General features: G+C 41.4%; 1 protein-coding gene across 1 annotated transcript in view; it reads left to right on the top strand.

Annotated features, from left to right (window-relative positions):
• Window positions 1-22,254, top strand: part of ARHGAP24 (Rho GTPase activating protein 24) — a gene marked incomplete at its 3' end in the record, with an annotated part of 222,085 nt that overhangs the window by 178,305 nt on the left and 21,526 nt on the right. The window contains exons 4-5 of the mRNA XM_082316436.1: window positions 8,276-8,398; window positions 20,980-21,187. Of these exons, the coding sequence (XP_082172562.1) occupies window positions 8,276-8,398; window positions 20,980-21,187 (331 nt within the window). The remainder of the gene's footprint in view (window positions 1-8,275; window positions 8,399-20,979; window positions 21,188-22,254) is intronic.

The raw sequence follows: 22,254 nt of genomic DNA, 5'->3' as shown, positions 1-22,254 counted from the left end.
GTGCAAAAGAAGCATGCCTCTGACTTCAACGTGGTACTGATAAACTGGGAAGGCAGCGATGTGTGCTGCTGCTCAGGGGCTGGTGAAGTGTAGAGCTGTGATGGGGTGAACACAGCTTGATGGCCTTTTAATGCAACCTGTAAACAAAACGTTTCTGGGCCGTGTGCCTTGAGCAAGAAGAGAGATGATATTTTTTTCAAGTGGGAATGACACTGGGGAAGGGCAAGATACAAAAGTTAACTGTGCTAGCACCAGAATCTTAGTGACAGGGAAGGGTAGGAGGAGCAGACTCTAGGAAATAGGTACCACTTAGGATCTGTGTCCGAGGATGAGGTGATAACTGTGAAATCTGTTTGAAGCGTGGCAGAAGTTCAAACTAGGAATAAAGAAAGGGCAGCAAAAGTAGGGGAGAGGAAGAATGAGACATGCCTGAAAAGATAAGTGCTCTGAAAAAATCAGAGCTCTTACATTGTACAAGGGATGATTTGAATTCACATCTCTCGTTTCCTCGTCAATGAAATCTTCCTGATACAATTATAACTGCTGATGAGCAAGCATCACAGTTTTTTGCTCAGGTATCTAAGCAATAGTTATTATGTTAAGAGGAAGATTTGGTAGCTGTGCAATACACAAAATGCTTAAATATGGCATTGATTTTATGCTTTCATTGTGCAAGACACTAAACTTACTGTTAGAGACAGATGTGCTGCAGCCCTGCAGCACCGAAGAAAGCTACCTGTGCAGTAACAGGTATGTGTAACATGAGGAATATGTTTCCTGTGCCTGATTTCAGGTATCCAACAGCAGCTGGTTCAGAGCTTCGAGAAAACAACTCTTTCTATTGAAAAAGCCCTGCTGTCTTCCAGGCTTTCTGCAAGTGGTGAAATTATGATAGAGCACAGTGCCCACCAGGGAATGTACTTGTGTTAGCAGTCCTTTGCCATTTAGCACTTAAATTAGGCTGCAGCCTTTATGTTGAAAAGCTAAAAAACTATAGACCCTTAGTGCAGAAAAATGCTGTTCAAGATTATTAATGCAAAAGATTGGCTTGGATACTAGCAGCAGAAAATGATATTTGTATCGAAGTATTTAAAAAGCAATATCTTCATTGTTAACTTGTTTGCAGTTACTTAATTCCCCTCTTTAGGAAAATGTGTTAGTTCCTTGTGAAGAGAGAAATTAATTAGTGCATCTGACATGGTTTGGTAGTAAAACAATGGGGAGTTCGATAACTCTGTATTTCAAAACTGAGGTTTCTCAGTGGTGGTGGTATTAGTAATTTAAAACACATAGGTGATATAAGCATGTCTTCCAGCCATCTCTGTCTCCTTTCAGAAGACAGAGCAGCATTGAGCCAAACAAGAACAGAACAATATAACAGGACAGTCCTGGGTAAAAGAACTGAAACTGTAATTTGTATATCTTCCTTAACCCAGTCTATTATCTGTCATCAAGGCTTTAGAGGTAATGCAACTATGTACTGGAACTCAAAGTAATGAACTGGGTCTGCTACCTGCTCCAGTTTTAACAGAACAACAGAGGGTATTTTTCAAGTTTTATGGAACACGTTTTGAAAATGCTTAGGAGTTAAATTCTAATGGTAGCCACTCACGTGTTGTAACATCCAAACATCTAGATGGATTTATCTGTCTAAACATCTGTGGAAAACCAGCCAACATATTATTTCACCTGATTTTTTTAAGACTTCTAAAGTACATAAGACTTTTTTTTAAGACTTCTAAAGAGTTTCCTCTTAGTATCTTTATGATCTTTAGAATCTGGTTTGCCACGTATTACGTAATAGGGCTAGTGAGAAGTTCCTTGTGAAATGTTTCAGTTTCTTTTTCACCATCTCTTATGATGGGATACTAAGAAATGCTACAGTAGTGACAAGATGTTAATTTATTAGCTGAAGTTTTTTTTCTAGAAACAAGTTTCTGGACTCAGTTTTGTCATGAAGGTCTTCGAAACATGGATCCTAAAATCTCAAGAATCATCAAATAATAAGCTAAGATACACGATTGCCCAATTCTCTTTGATTTTAAGCTGGACAGAGTTTTTTGTGGATCTGAATGAAATACTAGGAGTTGACAGGTTGTCCATTCAATTTAGTATCTGGGGAGCTCAGTGCAAGATAAAACAGTTGGGCGTTTTAGGATTTGTTTAGCATGCAAGGAGCCTGTAACTTCCTCGGTGCAGCCTAGCTTAGTGCTGGTTTTCTGTTTCCCTTGGCTCGTGGGGTTTCCATCACTGATGGTTCTGATAATATCTTAAATAGAGACCTTTCCAGGGTGCTCTCTTTTATACTCCAAATTCAAGCTCTTCTCCCCCTCTGCCTTGGTCTTAGCCTCCCTGGTTGATTTTCAGCTTCACAAAGTCCATCTTCAGTTCATGGACATCTTTCCTCCTTCATGATATAGATATGTTTTAGACAAGCTGTACCATGAAAGATATAAGACAGTTGAGTATTGTCGGAAAATACAACAATGTTCTGTGTAGTTTCCATGGAGCAGGTCTCTTCCAATGAGAAGATACAGCATATATTCTGTGACAGTCACAGAAGTAATGTTGAAGCTCCTGTAAACACAGAGTATTTGTCTCTGATAATCATACAGTGTGGGTTGTTCTTTTTGACATGAGTTTCAGTATGTCAAAGCAGACTTCTATGCTTAAAGCAGCAGTGGTTAGTGTTGAGTTAGTATCAAGGTTGGGTAATCATAACTTCTGTTTTGTTCTTAAAGAAGGAGTTTCATTAGGGGAAAAAAAAGGAGAATAAGCTTGTCCGCTTGGTCTCTGACATTCTAATGTCCTGTAGAACTTGCAGAGGTAATTTCTGCTTAGGATTAAAAAGTCTGAAGACAAATGCTGTATAATGAAAGTTAATGAAGTAAACACCAGTTTTTTTTCCAGAGAAATAGATTAAATATGTCACTTAACGTGCAGTTCATTTGCAGCGTAGGGGAAAATTTAAGAACACAAAGTGTAGTGGAAGAGCCATGAATTCTATTGTAATTATTGGTGTTTTGCTTATGAAGAAATACTAATTGGAGTCCTGATCAGGAACCTACAGTCTTATTACATAGTCTTATCATACATCTGAATGGAGAAGACCATGCCTGCTTCATTGCACAGAGGGATGGCACTTTACCTCTACATTGGGCTACACTTGGTAGATTTTTGCAGAACACAGATGCGTATGTTTCTGAGCAATTTGCACGGAATATCGCTTGTACAGAGATCAGGTCTTCTACCTTAAAGGCTGGTACAACTGTGAGGCTTTGGGTGATACGGGAATGTGTGGGAGAAGAGGGTGGCGTTGTTCAGTGCACGTATGCAGAAATGTGATGATGGACAGTAGTGGCTTGAAGAGAATTCCAGACCATATAGCAGCGAGAACTATTTGAAAGACAAGCTAAAAAAAATAAGAAAATAAAGTGAAAGCAGGGTGCAGTAGAAAGAAAAAAAAGGACTCCTCAGGCAAGATTTTCAGAAATTAATGTCTGAATATCAGCTCCTAAATCTTTTTGTAAGTATATGGCTGGATTTTTTTGTGAGGTGATGAGTAGCCAGGAGTCCTTATTTGAATACCATATGGAGGTGCATTTAGGGTATTCATCTGAAACATTAAAAGGCTAAAATTTTGCTATTTAGCAATTTCCTGAGAAACTAAAAATTTAGGAGACACATGTGAAGCATCCAAGCAGTGGGATGTTTCTAAAGAAACCTGGTGGGTTCTGTTGTAATGCCAGTCTGCCTTTCACCATCTTTCAGTTCCCAAGCTGAGAGTGAGGGTTTCAGAAAACTGTGGCTAAGAGAAATGCACAAGGGAGTAGGGAACTGTTTCACTTCGAAATTGGCCCCCAATTTTTTTTTGTTGGAACGTGAATATTCTTTTGAGGTTGGCCATGACATTCTCAGCTCAGAAAAATCAGATTAAGCCTAGTTTTTGATGTTCCTCCTGGGAGAAAATTCTCTTTTAAACAGTTGGTACGAATTTAATCCCTTCACATTCCATTCTCAAGAATGCTGGAACTACTGTTTGCAAGAAATCCAAGATGCTTTTAAAAGGACAAGCAAATATTTAATTCAGAGTTCAGCCTGGGTACGTTTGGTCGGAGAAAGGTGTTGGGCTAGAAGAAGGAAGAGACTACGAATTAAAAACACCTTGCATGACACACACCCCCCCACACACACACCCCCGCAGCTGAATGCAAAATGCCTGTACATTCACATTTAATTGATGAACGACAAAAAGCAGGAGAGCTGTTGAGCCTGGTATTTCAGGAAACAAATCACCCTTAAATTCAGTCACCGCCTCTTCACGCGTTTCTGAGCATGTGGTGTGGTGCGGCATGAGCAAGCGCAGGCTGTTCCCTTTCTTTTCCCGTGCGAAGTGGATCCCTGCAGGAATTCGCCTCTTCGTATTTTAATTGTTTTTTTCCGGTTGCTGGCAAGAGTTCTTAAAATACCTCGCCTCTCTTGTATCAAAGCGGCGCTGGCTCGGTGCACGAAGCTGCAGCCAGCATGGGGCTGAGCGGTCACAGGCTGTCCCGGTCAGGGAGCACAGCAGCAGTCTGTATTTACCGGTTACTGAGCCCCCGAAGGAGGCAGGAGGGAGCACTTGTGAACGTGTGAGTTGTTGCTGGTGCCAAAGGGGAGAGGAGGAGAAATCTGCCCTGTTCGAAGTGGAAGATTCATCATGGTATTGCGCTGTTTTCACTTCTTCCACTCCAAATGGATGTTACAGATAGATTTCGTCAATAAATAAGAATTCATTTCTAATGCTGCTAAGAAAATAAGACAGACTAGGGATTGGTTAGGGCTGCAGGAATAAAAATATGTGATATTACATTGCAGTTTTGAGAAACAGTATATATCCAATTACTTTTGACCGTTACCAGAGGCTGGAAGAAACAGGATATAGCATCAGTTGTGTAAATGGCAGCTTTTCATCTTGAATATGCCAAAGTCTACTTCTTTGGTCAGGCAGACTGGGTTCTGCTCCTTCCAGGTCCTGTGGCACCTGCAAAGTAAGAAGGAGAAAAAGATGGGAAAAAAAAGCAGAGTTCATATTCCAGCCCCTTGAGTTGGCTATTTACAAGCAGGCCACAACACACAGGATTAGGAATTTCTCATACATGGACTGCAAATGCAGGAAAGGAGATTTCAGAAGGCATAATCTGGAGCTATATAACAATACGGGTAAAATAGGTTATGATTTGCACACCCACAGGAAAGGAATAGGGATGCATTCAAATCTGTAATGGACTTCATGCTGAGCAGCATGTTCAAGTTGATGTACTTAATGCCGCTATCTCTGGTATGAATAGATGCCTGATTCTTGGAGATTGTGATCTACTCATGCTTCGTTATAATCATAACAATAATATTATAAGGAAAAAAAAAGTGAAGGGGACATTCTAAACAGTGTCTTTCAGAAGTGTCCTGCGGACCTACTGAAGATTCAGAAAGGTCTTTCTAATTCTATTTCTGTTTCTGTTTATCTGATATTACTTATCTGAGATGGCTCTTTCCTGAATCGTGGTCATTTCTTCTTGTCTGTCCTCCTGATCTTGTTAATTTTGTATTTAAAATATAGTCCCAGTAAAAATTAATGTTTACAGTAAAACACAAATCCAACATGTGCTATTGTATCCCCAAAAATCTTTTAGCAAGGCTTCAGTTCTTGAATAATAACTAAATTAATGCACAAGTGGAAGAACCCTGCAAGATATGACATTGTGGTGTGAAAGAGAGGAGTTGGATTGCAAAGGAGACATATCCAGAATTGCTATAAAATGCTGAAGCTCCTTTTGTTAGGAGGGCTTTGCTTTCTCCTACCAAAAGATAATGTAACCAAACATTATGTTTTCCTTCTCTGCAAAATTAAACACAGATTAATTGTGTATTAGCTGAGTGGGTGTTTACCTGAGTTAGTTGTTTAGAGTACTGCTCTGGAATCCACATGGTAAATGAACTATCTAGACTTCTGGGATTAATCCAGTTTATCTGGGGAACACCCTCCAATTTGTCATAACATGGTATCTGAGTAAATCTCACGTAGTCTGCTGAATTTAAATATGCAGGCTATTAAAAGAATATGGAGCGATCTGACAGACACGTGAGAGGAGGACCGTCACTTGGCTATGGCTGTCATCTTTTTTGTTGTCATTTTACTAAGAAAATCAGGTCACCTCTTGTTTTATTCCTGGATCTGATATGTATTTTGTGTGAACACATCTTCCTGTTCTTTTTGAATGGCACCTTACAGGATCCTGGTCCATTAAAAAAAAAAAAAAAAAAAAAAAAAAGCTACAGTACAATATGATAGTATAAATAAATGTTTCCAGTTTTTATCAATCAGCCACAAAAAGGGTGCAACTGTGTTACATGCTTTTTCTCTATACTATATTTATTACTATTATATTTAATAGCTGTGACAATATATTGAGGCTTTCTGTTTGTATCTTTGGGTTTGGGTCTTTTCAGGATAAGAACTCTAGATGATATGTAAAATGTGCCAGTTTACGTAGACTGTAGACAGTATCACGTCTGCTCTTTGTGCTTGAGTGAGAGAGATCTGTCCTTGTTCTGGTCAAGAGAGCTATGTAAAAGGAGAGATGGGGAGTAAATTTCTAGTGCCTGATTATGTGCTTTCTGCTGGGCAGGGTTGATGTGGAGTGCTACCATTTGGGATGCTAATGCTTTGTGCTCCCCATACCCTCATCCTCTGCTTCTTGAAAGGTAAAAATGATGGCACATAGCATAGAAGACCCATGTTTTGTACCAATTCTTACAGTAGTCACTGAAAAGGCTCCAAAAAAATACAATGCAGTTTAGCTCATGCTGATATTTCTCTAGTGTTGCCACTTAAAATAGGTTCATCCCTACCTTTTAACTATGTCTTAGGAAAAAAGTAGTTTTCTTCAGACTTTTAAACTGTGGTATAGTCTAAAATGTATTGCATTTTAGATTGTTGCATTACTACTTTGGATGCCTTTTTGGGGAACATATGGTATATGAATGGCTTTATTTTGACTATAGAAAACCAGCATCTCTCTGTAAGTTTTGAATAATGATGTAAACCTTAAGAATAAATTTTCAGTAGAATCTGCCCATGTCTGGGAAAACCTGGCTTTTGTGTTTGCCAAGTTTCAATTAAGTCCCTTTTACAGTTGTGTGTCCTAATTCTCTAACGTGTGGACTATACAAGTAGGTTAATTCAGAACGGATGTGCTAGGAAGTTGTGGTTGGATTTCCTAGCCCTTAAGAAATTTCTCTTTAGAAACCTAGCTGTTCCAATGCCCAGCACTGAGCATGGCACTCTTCAGAAGACCTCCCAGGAGCAGTATTCCTGCTGTAATGAACAGAGATATTTACTTTAGATATGACTAGTATCAAAAATAGGGATGGAAGAAGCTGGAAAGAGATGAACACGGAACTCATGGGATTTCAAGGTGCATTGCATTTGGCTCAGTGAAAGGGCTTCAAAATGTCTGGTGCTATCTTTCTGGAAAGGTTTGCTCCTTCTGCAGTGCTGGAAAGGTGGTTTGAATCCCTGTGTGCTCTAGCATAGTACACATAGTACACATTAGGGTGGAGGTGAAGCAGTGCTATAAGTGTGAAAACCTGGAGCTGTGGCAAGCCAAGTTCTGGTTTTGACCTTCTTAGTGTCGGCCCATCCTTTAAATAAAGGATAATAAGGCAGTGTGTTCCCTCTTAATCTAATCCTTGTCAGACCGTCCAAGGCAGTAGGTTGTACCATGTCAGCTGCTAGCGTTGGCTGCCTTCTCCTTAGAGATTCACAGCAACACTTGGGTGTATCAAATGTCATTGCCTTGAATGTGACACATTGTGTTCCTGAAAATAAAAATGGAGTCATCCCCACTTGTGCTTTGGCACGCTTATCTCTCTCTGTGTTTATTCTCTCCGTCATGGTACAATAACTGCTGCAAAATTTCCAGTGTGTATATCAAGTTACAGACGAGTGCAGGCTGCCATAGTTCTTGGAATGGCATGGGGCTGTTTTTGTTTACTGATGGCATTTATCCTCTCATTTCCTTTGGGAAGTACGACAGCTTCTTGTTGTCTGATGGGGAATGTACTTACAGGACCTTCTTTTCATGCAGTGTCTGACGATAAACACTGCACTGCATAGTATCCATGTCTGCTTGCTTATGGAGCCGCTATTGCTGCTTTCAGCAGTCGGTCTGGCAGGAACTTGGCTGAGCAGGAAAGCAGAAGGGTTTCTAAGTGCAATTATCTTCTCTTGCAGGAGGAGACCGAGAGCGGATGACAGCTAATCATGAGACATACCTTCTTATGGCGAGCACACAGAGTGACATGGAGGATTGGGTGAAATCCATTCGCAGGGTTATATGGGCACCATTTGGAGGAGGTGAGTCAGTGAGGGAAGACGCAAGGCTCCCAGATACACAAAGACACATAAGGGTTCTTCTGTCGTCTCTCAGTCGCAGCCAGAGTTTTGAAGTGAAGAGAATGGTCTAGATCTTTCAAAAAAGGGGGAGTAAACCCTCTGTGTTCACTTTCCTGCAGGGATAAGCAGGGTAATTCCTTTGGTCACGAGCTAAAAGACCGTCCATGTGTTTCATAAGTGCCTGTTACAAGAAGCTGTCAGTGATTCTCCTGCAAGTGACAGCTAAGACCAGTAATAGTATTATATAAAGCTATGCACTCCAATATAAGCCTCAGAATATAAGCACTAGCAGTATAGGATAGATTCTTTTTCTTTTGATTGGCATACCCAATAATTCCAGTAGTAGTGGATCAAAATTTATTGTCAGATGTCCAGTTGTCTTTTTAAAAAGCTCTCTCATCTTGAATGGGCTGCAAATTATTATCATCATTTTCACCATTATTATTCTGGTGATAATGTCTATATTATTGTAATACAAGTATGATTGATACGCTTGCACAAAATGTCAGTACGTTAATCAGTCTGTTCCTTGGAGCTCTCAAATCTCCAGCTTCGGGGACAGAAATATTTTTCCACTGTGAAAGAGCACCTGTATTGCATCAGACACTTTTTGGTCTTGTCTGAGGTTGCTGGAAAAGTAAGTCAGGCAGGTTTGTCTGTGCTGTTTCATGACTGAGAAGCACCGTTATCGCCGAAAACTGTGATTGCTGACTGCTAATGTTTTTTTCTCAACTGCCAGGTAGACCACAGGAGAGAGGATGAGAGGGACTGAAGGAAACTACCATTTTAAAACAAAACTTGTCTTGTAAGCCAGCCATCTTCCTTTGTGCTTTATTCAAGTCACACAGTTCTTAGGAGAAGGCTTTGGCCTCGTTGGTGGGCTGTGCTGAGGGACTTGGTCAGCTGGGGCACCTCTTCAAACGTGACTGTCTTCTCTTTGGCTCCTCCTGCGGAAATGTGTCCTGGAAAAATGGTGCTAAGCAGTCATCTCGCTGGGATCTGGCCCTATATGTTAATAAGCTAGCACAGTCCTGGATCTGGGCATGTTAGTCTTATAGGAGGATGCTTAAAAAAAAACAAAACAAAACAAACAAAAAACCAAACCCCAAAACCCACAAAGTGAAAGGTGTGTCTTAAAAGGTGTGATATTCTACAGGCATATTGAGTTGGTTTGGGAAAGGCGAGGTGGGAGCAGCAGAGTCTTCTGCAATTAGGCAAGGTAAGAAATCTGCTTGTTTATATAGCGTGAAGATTACCCATCCCCAAGTTCCTCTTTGTAAAGCAGGCCTCATGTTGAGCTCCTCAGTGTTCTCTTACTCCAGTCCAGCAGCAGCATAAGCTACTGTGGCAATAATAAATTTGGGGGCATAACAGAACTGGATTTTTCGAAGAGTTATCTTTCTGGTGTTTTGCACTTGGCTTCCAGCACCACAGTATCTTTCTGTGGCAAATAATGAGGAAAGGCAACCTTGCAGTTCTTTTGCAAGTGGAGAAGTGTCTACATTTTACAGGCAGGGAGCTGAGATTAGGTGAAACTCCGTTTCTAGCCCAAGTCCATGAACAGAGCTACGAATAGAAACCAAATCTCCCGAGTCCTGACCCTATGCTTCCTTCACCAGCCCCTCATTTGCTTTTATAGGGCAAGAGCTATTTCTAGTTTACAGCTGGGAATCCTTCGAGCCACCATGAAAATTCTCAGGACGCCATCATTGTTGTAAGAGTGTTTAATGCCAATTACTGAGGGAAGCACCTCACTGAAGACTTTGCATGCTGATTTGCATAAAAGAAGAGACGGGTGCAATCCTTGAATTACTGTTTAAATTCATTTGTAGTTAAAACACTTCTAAGCATGTTATTTTTGTTTTTCCTGTTGGATTTCTTGAGCAAATACACTGACTCAGGGTTATTTGTACTGGGAAGCAAACAGTTAACTCCCTAGAAAACATGACAATAGATGGAACACGATTTGGGGTTTAGTGTTCATGGAGAAGGTTTGACCATGATAACAAGGCAAAAGCAGTATCGTGGGATGTGTCACCATTAAGAACTGTGTTTCTAGCAGGTCCCCCATTTTATTAACTAGTTGTTACTTAAGTTGATAGTCTGAGCTATCTTAACAAGTCTTAATAAGTCCTATTAACTGTTCTCTAATTATGTATGGCCAGACACACTCATATTTTTATTGTCCCTTGCTACAGCTGCTGCAACAGTCTGACCCTTCTAAAGAAGGGCACTTCTGGCTTAAGTTGTCTAAGAGCCTGCCTTTATGAGCTGTAGCCACTGAAGTTAAAAATCTTATCTATTACAGTAGCTATAAACAAGATACAGAAAAGTTGCAGTCACATGATGATGACTAGCCAGTAACAACTAATTACTTGCAACACAAAATTATTTCAGACAGCTAATTAATCAAAACACCAGTTTTATATCGGCTTCCTAAATTTCAGTACTAGATAGTGAACCACAATAATCTGGTGTCATACAAGTCAAGTGCCGCTTTGAGTAACATATTTGAATTTTCTCATTCTTTCAAGCATTGTAAGCAAGCTGTGTGTGTGTGTGCGCACACGTGCAACAGTTGTGTCTGAGCCTTGGTGAGCCACTAATATTTAAAGTTTGTCTAGCAGTGGGAAAGGACTCCTGGTACCAGAGCAAGGAGCTCTGTAAATGATTAACCATATCATTAAATTGTTATTTGTTAACCTGTGCTAGCAGTTGGGAATCTCCTAAGGTGATCAGAAACAGCTTGGGTTTTGCACCAAAAGAATAAGGTGACTGTGGAAAAAATTCTGAAAGGGAAAAGAAATGTAAATGAGCCAGGACATGTAATGTCTGTTTGCACATGAGATTCTTTTCCTGATTAGATTAAAAAGGCAATTTTTTACAGGAGGGAAAGGGCCGAGCTTTAATTGCAGAGCTTACAACTAAGGGGGAGGGAGGAGGCGAGAAGGAGCATGAGCATTTTAGCAGGGGTAGTAGTGTAAGGTCTGGCACCTCCTGCGGGAGCCAGGCACAGCCTGCTTGCTTTTCAAGCTGCCGCACACGACCGCTGCCTGAAGTCAACTCAAAGTCACCCAGGAGCAGACAAATCTGCGCTGCAGCGGCTCCCTCCTCTACGTCGTTTCCCTGCACCTGCTGCACGCGAGGGGCTGGCGCAGGCGGCAGCAGCAGCCGTGGCTGCCATTGCCAGGCGTGGGACCGGGAGGGAGCGAGCAAGCAGAGCATCCCCGTGTGGAGGCACGTATTCCTCAGCAGCTCCCCACGATCCTGCTGGCAAAGATGCGCTGCTGCCGCATCTGACGCACCTCTCCCATGAGAGCTTCTGGTAGTTCGAAGGCAATAAAACAAGCGAGAAGCCCATGAGAACATCAGACAGGGAGCTGGGCATATAAAAGGCCTTTTGAAAGGAATCTGTTATGGACAGAGAGCCTTTCGGGCGAAGGGGCTGTTATTTCTGCTTCTCGGTTGCAGAGATAAAGGGAGGCAGCAAGGAGTATCGTATCCCGGCGGATTCTTCAGTGGCCTTTTTGGTATTGTTCTTCTCTTCCCCCTTGTGCACAGCGAAGCGCTGACCTTTTCCCGTGGAACTGGAGTCTCTGCCACTCAACCCCCTGTGCCAGCTGGGAGGAAGAGGTCTTTCTCCCCCTCCGTCTGTGCAGGCACTTCTGTTTGAATGGAAGATACATCTTTTTGCTGAAGCTCTTTTGTTGTGACATTGCATAATAGTCAGTTGTCTCGCCGCAGGAAATAAAAGAAACGAAAGGAAATAGAGAGGCGGAAGGAAATTGTTCCCCAAAGCAAAACTGAAGCAGGGAAGAGAATATTAAAATCACTTCAAGCCCTACCCAAGATCTAGAAGACCACAAATCTCCTAGCTCCAGAGGAAAATACACTATTACAAAAACTCCTCAGCAGTCAGTAACGATGAGCAGTCGTGGTGTTTCATCTGGATGCAGCTGGTAAAGGAAAGCTTTGGAGGGACGTGGGGGCTCTGGCCTGTATGATGCCTGAAGACAGAAATGCTGGAGTCCGCAGCCCAGGTGCCTTAGCAGCAGCTCCTTTCATTCCTAAAACTACTTATAGGAGAATTAAGCGGTGTTTTAGTTTCCGTAAAGGTAGGTCCCTTCTGTCACTGTGTTCTGCTTTGCTAGTGAAGCCATGGTTTCTGAGAAGGCAAGGGGGCTGTGTATGCAGGGGCAGATGAGAGTACCGAAACAAAAGGCATTAAACAATGCAGATGCCAACGTTCCATGAATGATTTATTTACTTCTTTGTTCATTTGTTTGTAGCTGGCCAGCTGATACTGTGTCCTCTACATAACAGCCCATGAATGGGCTGCCTGAATGAGGTGGCTTGAGACAAGATTATTGCAGAGCCTCTGAGCAAAGATCAGTGAGAGCAGTGGGGGAATCAGACCTGTGATGCTCTGAGTCGCTTATTTGTCTAGCAGAACATCAGAGTTTGGGTTTGCATTTTGTCTCTGTGGGAGGAGGGGGGAGAAGGGAGGGAGCAAAGCAACATGATAAATGTGCATCTGTGCAGAAGACTAAGTCCTTGGATTCAGAGATTTCTGATGAAGTGTAGCCGTCCAATACACTGTCCTGTTGCAAGTGCTGCATTGCCACTTCATCCTGCTGCCCTGCAGCCTGCATTTGCCTTTCCACCTGCTGCATAGAGATGTTTAAAGCCAGTTTTCTTCTGCATTGCACTCCTGTTGAAGCAGAGCATGGCAGTATTGGGGGGAGGAGGGCAAAGAGGAGGCTGGCTTTCAAAATATGTCAGCTGGAAGTGCTGGAAGGGAAACAGAGATATGACAAGTGATGATAAGGTGCCACGGTGCTTGAGATGGGTGGGGAGATGGGGAGATGGGGGTGTCCTCTAGGAAGAAGACAAAAACTTTGTGTGAGGGAAGAGGAGAATATTGGTGCTGCCTTAAAAACTATGTTGGACAGAGAAATCCAAGTGAAACGGCTAAATTGTTGTGTTGTTCTGTAGTGTGAGACATGATCTTACACAGAGCTTATACAAATAAAATCAGCTTCATCTCCTGCTCCTCCCTAAACTGTTCCTCCATGCTGCCATTTGTCCTTTTGCAAGACCATGCAGCTCTTTGCTCACAAGACTCAGTAGTGATGTAGTTGCGTCACCACTTTTGGTTGTGTGCGCAGGCAGTCAGGGGTGATGCCTTGAAACAAGGGATCGCAACCAGTGAGGGATACACCGCAGAACTACAGCAGAGATCAGCTATCATCTGCAGCTGGTACAGCACTGAAAGCTGTTTGCCCCCTGTACCCCCCCTCCCTGAGGCCAGCGTTTCCCTTGGTTGCTGGACTTCAGTCCTTCTGGAGACTGGCCAGGAGGACATGGATGTGTCTGTATGAAGTGTGCTAGTGCATTTCAAGATGTCAGTGTGAATTAGAGCTGTCTGTGCCCTGTTTATACAGTTAACTATTTGAGAAATGTTCGGAAGTTGAATAAAGGATTAACTGATAATTTTGCAGACAGCTGCCTTTGTGCCTGGGGTGCAGCCTTAGCTGCTCCAGGAAGAGCTTCAGCTGTTGATTCTTTCCCCATATGTTCTGACACAGAAACTCTTCATGTCTAAAACTCCAAGTGAGGCTGCAGCACTTGGGGCAGAGGACAGAATGATGGAGGCCATGCTGCTAATTTTCTTTCCTCTACATATCATTCTTTCTTATACATGTTTTCTGTCAAGAGCATTGTCATGAGGCCCCTAGATCAGAGCTGCAGAATGCTGATTGTGCATGTTTAACTAGGTCCATGTCCCACTGAAGTCAACAGAAAGATGAACATTAACTGGACTTTCAGTCAAGCCTTTACTATGGTTGCATAGGCAAATTAGGCTAACTACACTTGTCTTATTAATTGGCATACCGAATTCTTAAAACTTCATTTGCAGATTGTACACCTAAGTATAAAAAAAAGCAAAACTAGCCTTCTGCAAACCTAGCCCATATTTGCATAAAGCAGATCAGTTAGTTCTAAGCTGTGCAACACAATGCAGAAAAGAAAATTAGCAGGGAAAACCATTGGCTAGTCATTGGAAGAACTACAAGGGAATAATGACATTGTGTGTTTAGGCAGAGATACATTGTCATCTTCACCGATGATACAAAGCATAGAACCCTTCCTCGAAATCCAGATCAAATCTGCATTGTGATAGGCACCGAAAGATTAAATGTCAGGCCTGTTTAGAGGTCATGTCATAGGAGAATTCAGTGCTTAGAGGGCAGCATCTGAACAGAGACAGAGCCATCCATCTTTAAAATCCAATTTAGAGAAGATCCTCTCTGTTTAAGTACCACCACAGGAACCTCCCAAGAGCACATATGCAGGGTAAGCAGAGAAAGCAATAACTGAGGGTAACTTTGCTGGCATGCAGTGGTGAGAACATTGAATAGCATGGTGAATTTGGGTGAGCAGAGTTTTGGAGGAGGAGGTGGCATTGGCTACAGCCAGAGAAATGGTGCAAGCCCTGATGTGATCGACTGTGATAAGTTCTCGGTGATGTTTTTAAAATTGCCTCCCTTCCTTTCCAGCCTGTAGCTAGTTCTGCTCTTATTTCAGAGTTGTTTTTTCTATGCAGTAACCTCTGGTGTGCAGCTGTGCTAAACTCTAGGGCAGGAGTTTATTTTACCTTATCTACTGCTGGCATGACACTGACTGTGGGGAAGGAGAAGGCTTGAAGGAAAGAAAATGAGTCAGGCGGGAACAAAATTCTGCCACCGCTATTTTTGGTGGGATTTTTCCTCTCCTGTACATTACAAAATTCTGTAGAGAAGAAGAAAATGCTCCCTGCCTTTATCCACTCAAAGCAGCACTTAGTGCTGGGGAACACCAGAGCAGAAAGCTGATAAGAAATAATAATTTAAAACTCCATGTTAAGTGTTATGTGGCCATGACAACAACTGCTTTGTGTTATTCCAGGACCTTTGTTCCCAGCCGTGCTGTTGAAAGTCATTCACCTGATCTGTTATTTTCACTGTCAATGAATTACTGATGTAGAATTGAGAGCTGCTTAAAATTCTCATCCAGATCCTAAGCTGAGATCAATTCCTTTGACCTTAACTGACCTTTTCAGATCAGTATAGCCCATAAACTCAGAACTTGTTTTGGAAGGACAGAGATCCTCTGCTGCATATTGAGAGAACACACATACAGGCGTGGGACCTCTATTGGAAGCATCAGCCCTCTGTGCTTTATGCTGTCTGAAAATTATGCTATCATCTGAATTGCTGAGGGGTGGCTTGGGCAACGCAGAAACCTTCTGGCTTGCTGAGTGCGTGTGCTGTGGTAGAGCTAGAGCAGCAGGTGGGCTTTTTCAAGCTATGCCTTCTAGAACAAGGACACAGAACTGCCGCTTAGATCTTTCCCCTTTTTTCTTACTGAATCAGAAGCTTGGAGTCACTAGCCTTGAGATGTGACCCCCACCTGTGTTCAGTAGCTAAGGAAATCATTGACTAATAGCATTCTTAGATTTTAAACACATGCTCTCACTGTGAATATGTACCATTGAAAATACCACAGTGCTTTCACAACTCTTGCATAGACATATGCAGAATTTGGATATAGCACTGTAGTGTCTTTCATAAGCTTTATGAGTATCTGTTAGGCTTGGAAACCCAGTTTCTCAAAATGTTTACAAAACTTCTGCCACGGGAATGTTCTAGTTAATGAATAACTGCTCGGCATGCCCTTTACTAGCATGTGATTTTCCTCTTTGATGTTATGCGTGATCTTGGCTTAATTGGATATAGCTTTAAAGACCTACAAGGGCCTCTCCGAAAAAGCAGTTCTGCTGATTAAATCTAATGACTGGTCAGAACTGGAATCCTGTACATTTCCCTGCCTTCCGCCAGCTGTGGGGAAGCCAAGCTGCTGCCATTCTGAATCTCAAGGTTTCCTGTTGGTTTTGTTTGTTTCCTCTCTGGCACCCTGTCCCGAGGATAAACCAAACCACAGGTCAGCACTTGTGCATCTATGCATTTCTGGATTTTGGAGACATTGAGATTTAGGAGGAGAACTTGAGTTTGGATTACAACATGAGTTATGAGTATCTTTTATTTCCTTCTCCACACAGGTGTTCTTGTTTAGTTACTGTAGTGGAAATTTACTTTTAAAAAACAGTACGTGAAATGATCTCTGTGGTTTTGGTTATGTTGTAGTCTCCATAACTTGGACTGTCTTTTCCTTGCTTCTCTGTAAAGGAGATGCTAGTAGTTACCAGGTATAGCTGATAGTGTTCACCATTGTCTGCCTCTGTCAGCCACTAAGGTAACTGTATGTTTGCAACCACAATTCTTCACAGCATTGCCTTTGCTTCATAGTAGTCAATGTATTAATCTTCAGAAGCTATTAATCTGCAATATCTCTGTAGTAGTTAGTTGTGACATAAGAGGAGATAAAAGCATTAGAAAGGGACAGTGGAAGAAGGTGCACCTTACAGGCCATGATCATGGCTTTTATTCCAAAACCGTGAAAAAACCCAACAGACACCAGACAGATGATGAACAAGGTAAAAGTTATGACAACATGATGTGGAAGCAGAGTTGTCATGTTCCTGCCACTTCTGCCCCTGGCAACAGAGTGCTTTTTCCATAAGGCATCAGCAGGTCTGTAACTTCAAGTCAATATTTATGCAGGCTTATCATGACTGATTCGTTTCATGGCCAAGTGCTGCCTGGTGCAGTGTTCTGCATTTGTTAGGTGAAGGAAATACTTCCTTTGGAGGAGTTCAGCCTAGACTTCTTTGAAACCAAACCAAGCCTGCCTGAGATGAATTCCAAAGCCAAACAAATTGGAGAATGCAGAATGTAGTAAAGGTAACTTCAGAAGCACTTCAAGGTGTGACATGGTGATTTTCCATGAGACTTAGGTCTTAACTTTAGGTTATTACATGGTTGTCAGAATTACCACGCTAGCTATGAGCTTCCTAAAGCTGAGTGTGGAGGTCCTCATGCTTGTGAGGTGGATATGGTATTATCACCATTCATATAGATGGGGAGCCGTGTCCCTGAGGCTTTATCTGACATGTGAGGATGGTGGGGCATACACCTACCCCTCTGGCTGTGAAGTATATATGTGGTCATACTTGATGCAGTTGTGTTCTGAGAATTGTGTAGGATCTGAATCCAATCTGTCAAATCCAAGAAAACTGCTGTAGTTATTCTGTCTATCCTTCAGGCATTCCTAGCTATGTGTATTTTAAGTGTCTCAATAAAAGTCCCTTAATTTACAATGTACCTTATTGCAGTCAGTAGTAGAAACAATTTAATGTTTACACTTAAGGGACCAGAACCAGGAAATTTTAGGCTCCGATTTGGATTTTTTTTTTTTTTTTTCTTGACACTGGTTACCCCTCCATCATATCAGGTTTTATTTTTCCTCAGATATAGTTTTTTTAAGGTTTTCTTCATTCAGTACTTGTGATTTGCTGCTACAATACAGAACCAAGTTTGTCATACCCATTTGATATATGTCACCTTTTGTATGTGAATCACTCATTACTTTCTATTTGTCTTAAAAAATACTCTTTGACACTAGTTACAGACATCGTAATGTTTTATGGTTGCCACATGTTTTCAATACATTTTGTGTTGTGGTGCATCTGCAATTTATAATATAGGAAGGGTTTTTGCTCCCACTGTGCAAAAAAACCCTTATTCTGATTTTATTCATTATCTATTAGACATGCTTTGAAAGCCAATTCTAAAATGAAGGGGAAAAAAAGGCAGCATCCCAAAAAAATGTATTAATAGAAAGTGATGTGTTTTGACTGCGGTGTCATTACTAATAGGAGTTTCAAAGCAGTCTGGTAGGTTTGAGAACTTACTCTTTTCTCTCCAAATGTAAGCTGCAATATGCACATTACTGATTAAAGAATGTTAGCATGGAGAGAAGAAAGTATAGCCAATAGGACAAAGCTTATTCATACTAATTGTACTGTTGGTGGGCATGAGTTGTAACTGTACATCATATAATTGGAATATCCGATCTTATACTGATTAATTTTGTTTGAAAAGAGGCAAAACCTGTTGTGTTTAAAACCAAGAGATCTCATGGGCTCTTGAAGGGAAGCTCAGACTGTATGTTCATAGGACAAACAGGAGTAGAATGGCCAAGTCCTACAACTAAGAAGGAATAACCCCACAGAAAAAGCTCTACGGAAAGGACCTGGGTGCCCTGGGGGACAGTAAGCTGGACATGAGCCAGGAGTGGACCTGGCAGCAAGGAAGGTTTGACAGCAGTCTGGGCAGTATCAGCAGGAGCAGAGCCAGCAGAGGGAGGGAAGTGATTAACCCCCTCTGCTCAGCATTTTTTAGACCATATTCCAAATATTGTGTCCATTAAAAAAAATAACATGGGGCGAGGGGGAGATAAAACTGGAGGGAGTTGAGCAAAGGGCCACCAGGATGCTAGAACACATGCCCTTTGTGGAGAGGCAGAGGAAGTGGGGCTTGTTCAGCCAGGAGAAGGGACAATTTTGGGGGCACTGAACAGCAGCCTTCTTGTATATTAAGGACTTTGAAATCCCCAAACTCTCATAATCACACAGATTCCTTAACTGACTTGCAGTAAACCTTCCTCCTTAATTCCACTGCTTTCAGAAGGAGGATCTAGAAAATGGAGAGGCTTAATGATTTCCTCTGTGTTGACCAACAGCAATCCTTAACTCAGACAAATACAAGAAACCCGAATTCATTTAGTACTCCTGCCATCCCCATAGGCAGTTTGCAGGAGGTTAGGAAGGTATGTAAGAATTAAGAAAACATACTTTAACTCCTCTGCCAGCATGAAGAGGCTGAACTTTGCGGACACCAAGTATTCCACATCAGTCAGTATTCTTCTGAGCTTGACTCACTCTGAAATTTCAAAAATTCCTCCTTTAATTGCTAATTGTTGGGTTTTGGGTTTTGTACAACATGAAAAAAAGTGAGCTAATAAAGAGTAACTGTGTGATGTTCAGTCCCCTTACCTACTGCTGGTTTTGGCATCCACCAGTGTGGGTACCATGGAAATAACAAAATATGCTGTTCTGCATGTCAGAATACTTTCTGGATGTCTTAGCTGGACATCAGTTACTCTCTCCAGTTCTTTCCTGTGCTACGGTAAAAATAATTGCACTTAAATGCAAACCCCAGACCTTCAGTATGGGCAACTGACAGCTTGCTACCCACTTCCCATAACATCCTGGAGCGTATGCAAGGCAGCTTTCCTCCCTACAACTGAGATGTGAATTATCTTTCTTTTGTTAGAGAACAAATACACATTGAAGGTTACCCTGAAGGATGCTTCAATCTGAATGCTACCTTAGCTTGTGGTTACTTGTTCATGTAATTGTAATTTATGTGTGAATGAAGTTTTTGGGCCAAAAGCAAAAGCTGACTAGCTCAACTTTGGGCTTTTTTTAGAAAAAGTAAACCAAAACAACTCTGTTCTCCTTGTTGGATATTTTTAAACCAGTAGGAACTGTGTGCTCAGTGAAGGGCACAATTTGACTTACTGGTTTTTTTGTTGTTTTTTTTTTTCCCACTTTATAGCATACATAATTGGAAAAGGACACTTCCAAGCATAGGTAGTTTTTTGGTCTTTAGTTTCTGTTCATGACTGCCTTAGAACTATTCATTGTTTTGCTATATACAGAAATTGAATTGTCTCGCTTCAGGCCCAATACTATTCAACAAATGGTGGTCTCAAGAGAGAGCTTCCATCACAGATGACATACCTGAACATTATTGTGATGCTGTCTATGATTGATGGCTGGCTCTGCAGTTTGAAAGGGAGATGCAAAATAAGTTATGAAGAGTACCTGTCGTTCCAGTGGTAGTGATGATATCCTCAGATCAGAGTTGAAGTTAATTCTGTCAAAAAAACTCCCATGTTCTTCTGAGGTTAAGTACAAATGCAGGTTTCCTGCAGTTCATCTGCCATATTTCACCTTTCATGTCAGGATCTTTTTTAATACACAAAATTTATTGTTGCTAAAGCAGACAGTGATAATGCAATCGGTAATACATTATAGAAACGGTCTTTGTTTATGTAGGAAAACCTAAGTAATAATTTGGTTTAGTAGGAACAAGATCCTGAGTTATATTTATAAATCTTTTGCCCTCCATGTGTAAAGGTAATGTTTATATGCCATCGCAACTGATATAGGAACTACTTATTTTTTTATAGATAGTTAGGCATGAACCAAAGAAGATGGAGATGTTCTGAATCAGAAGTTTTGTGGCGGAAAATCCTATCTGTATTATTTCTGTGTTTTCTGTGCTTAAGCACAGGTCTGAAAAATAATTTACAGTATTTTATTTTAAATAATGGTTTTGAGCATTGTTGTAAAATATGCCAGCATTGTATTTCCATGAGAGTATCAAAGGTGAAATTGAGCATTTTATTCTTAAGAAAGGAGTAGGTTAATTGTCCATGCATTTAAATGACTTATAAATTGCGTAGGTTGTAACGGAAGACCCTCAAATGTTTTTATGAATCTCAACCAAGTCACATCTCTCTCTTTCATGCAGGTATTTTTGGCCAGAAGCTGGAAGATACTGTCCGATATGAAAAGCGATATGGGAACCGCCTGGCTCCTATGTTGGTGGAACAGTGCGTGGATTTTATCCGACAGCGGGGGCTAAAGGAAGAAGGCCTTTTTCGACTGCCTGGCCAGGCTAATCTTGTCAAGGAGTTACAGGATGCATTTGACTGTGGGGAGAAGCCTTCTTTTGACAGGTAAAATCCTCCAGCTGTCCCCCACTCCCTGAAGCCTAGACAGGACGATCTGCTGTACTGGCTGACCCATGGTACAGATCTGCTATACTGGCTGATCCACGGTGCGGTAAAACACGTGGCAGCAACACATAGAATGACATGTTTTTGTAGGTTTTTCTGTATGTTTCCTATTATCACTCTAAAATGTCTTCTTTTTTTTCTGACTTTGATGTCTGATTTCAAAGCGTTTCTGGAGAATTTCCATTTGTGAAAAGCTGGTTAGGAAGAGTATTGCTAATGGTTTGGCTTAATCAAAAATATCTGGATTGCCTTGATCTTAGTATCATTTGAAATACAGTGGTGATGCTGGCATTTAGTCAGTTCTACAAAGGAAGAATTTCTCTTATCACCAATTTCAATATGTTCTGTTACCTATAAAACTGACTGGAAGGGAAGTCTACTTTTATGTATTCCTTTACAATTTTGGGCCTTTGGTCTTAAAATAAAAGTTGCTGTGACCATAATAGCAAACCTATGTTGTTTTGAGGGTTCAGGTTCAATTTGCGTTCCAATATTTATACAGTTTTGCAAAGCTAATGAGAATTTTCTGGGCCAAGGAAGAACCCAGTCCTGTTCACACAGCTGTGTATGACTTCAGTCTTTGGTAAGATTAATTTTTTGTGCAAGTTCAGCTCTCCTGTAAGAGTTGGTAGCAGTAGTCCACATATTCAGAGTGTGCAATCAGAGAAGCAGAACCAGTGGATTATGAATACCACATAGCCTTTTTAACTCTGATCAGAATTAATACGATGGTAATGAAATTCCAGTTTAAGGGACTGTTAAACAGTGGTTGTCCTCAATGTGTGCCCTAAGTGACATCCGTAACACACCTCCAAAATGGAATTAGGATACTTCACTCCAATTGAGGGTCTGATGTGAATTTGGAGGAAGAGGCAGGTTACATGTATTTCGTGGGACCTTTGAATGATAGCAATGCAAGTAACAGGAAGGAAAGCATAGCTTGACCTTTCAGTGCGAAACCATGCCATGATATGAACCTGATTGCTGGAAATCATTTGCCTTCCTCC

This window comes from Platalea leucorodia (assembly GCF_965183815.1).
Source record: "Platalea leucorodia genome assembly, chromosome: 6".
Lineage (NCBI taxonomy): Eukaryota > Metazoa > Chordata > Aves > Pelecaniformes > Threskiornithidae > Platalea > Platalea leucorodia.
The sequence above is the reverse complement of the archived record's forward strand: the minus strand, read 5'-3'. Positions and strand labels throughout refer to the sequence as shown.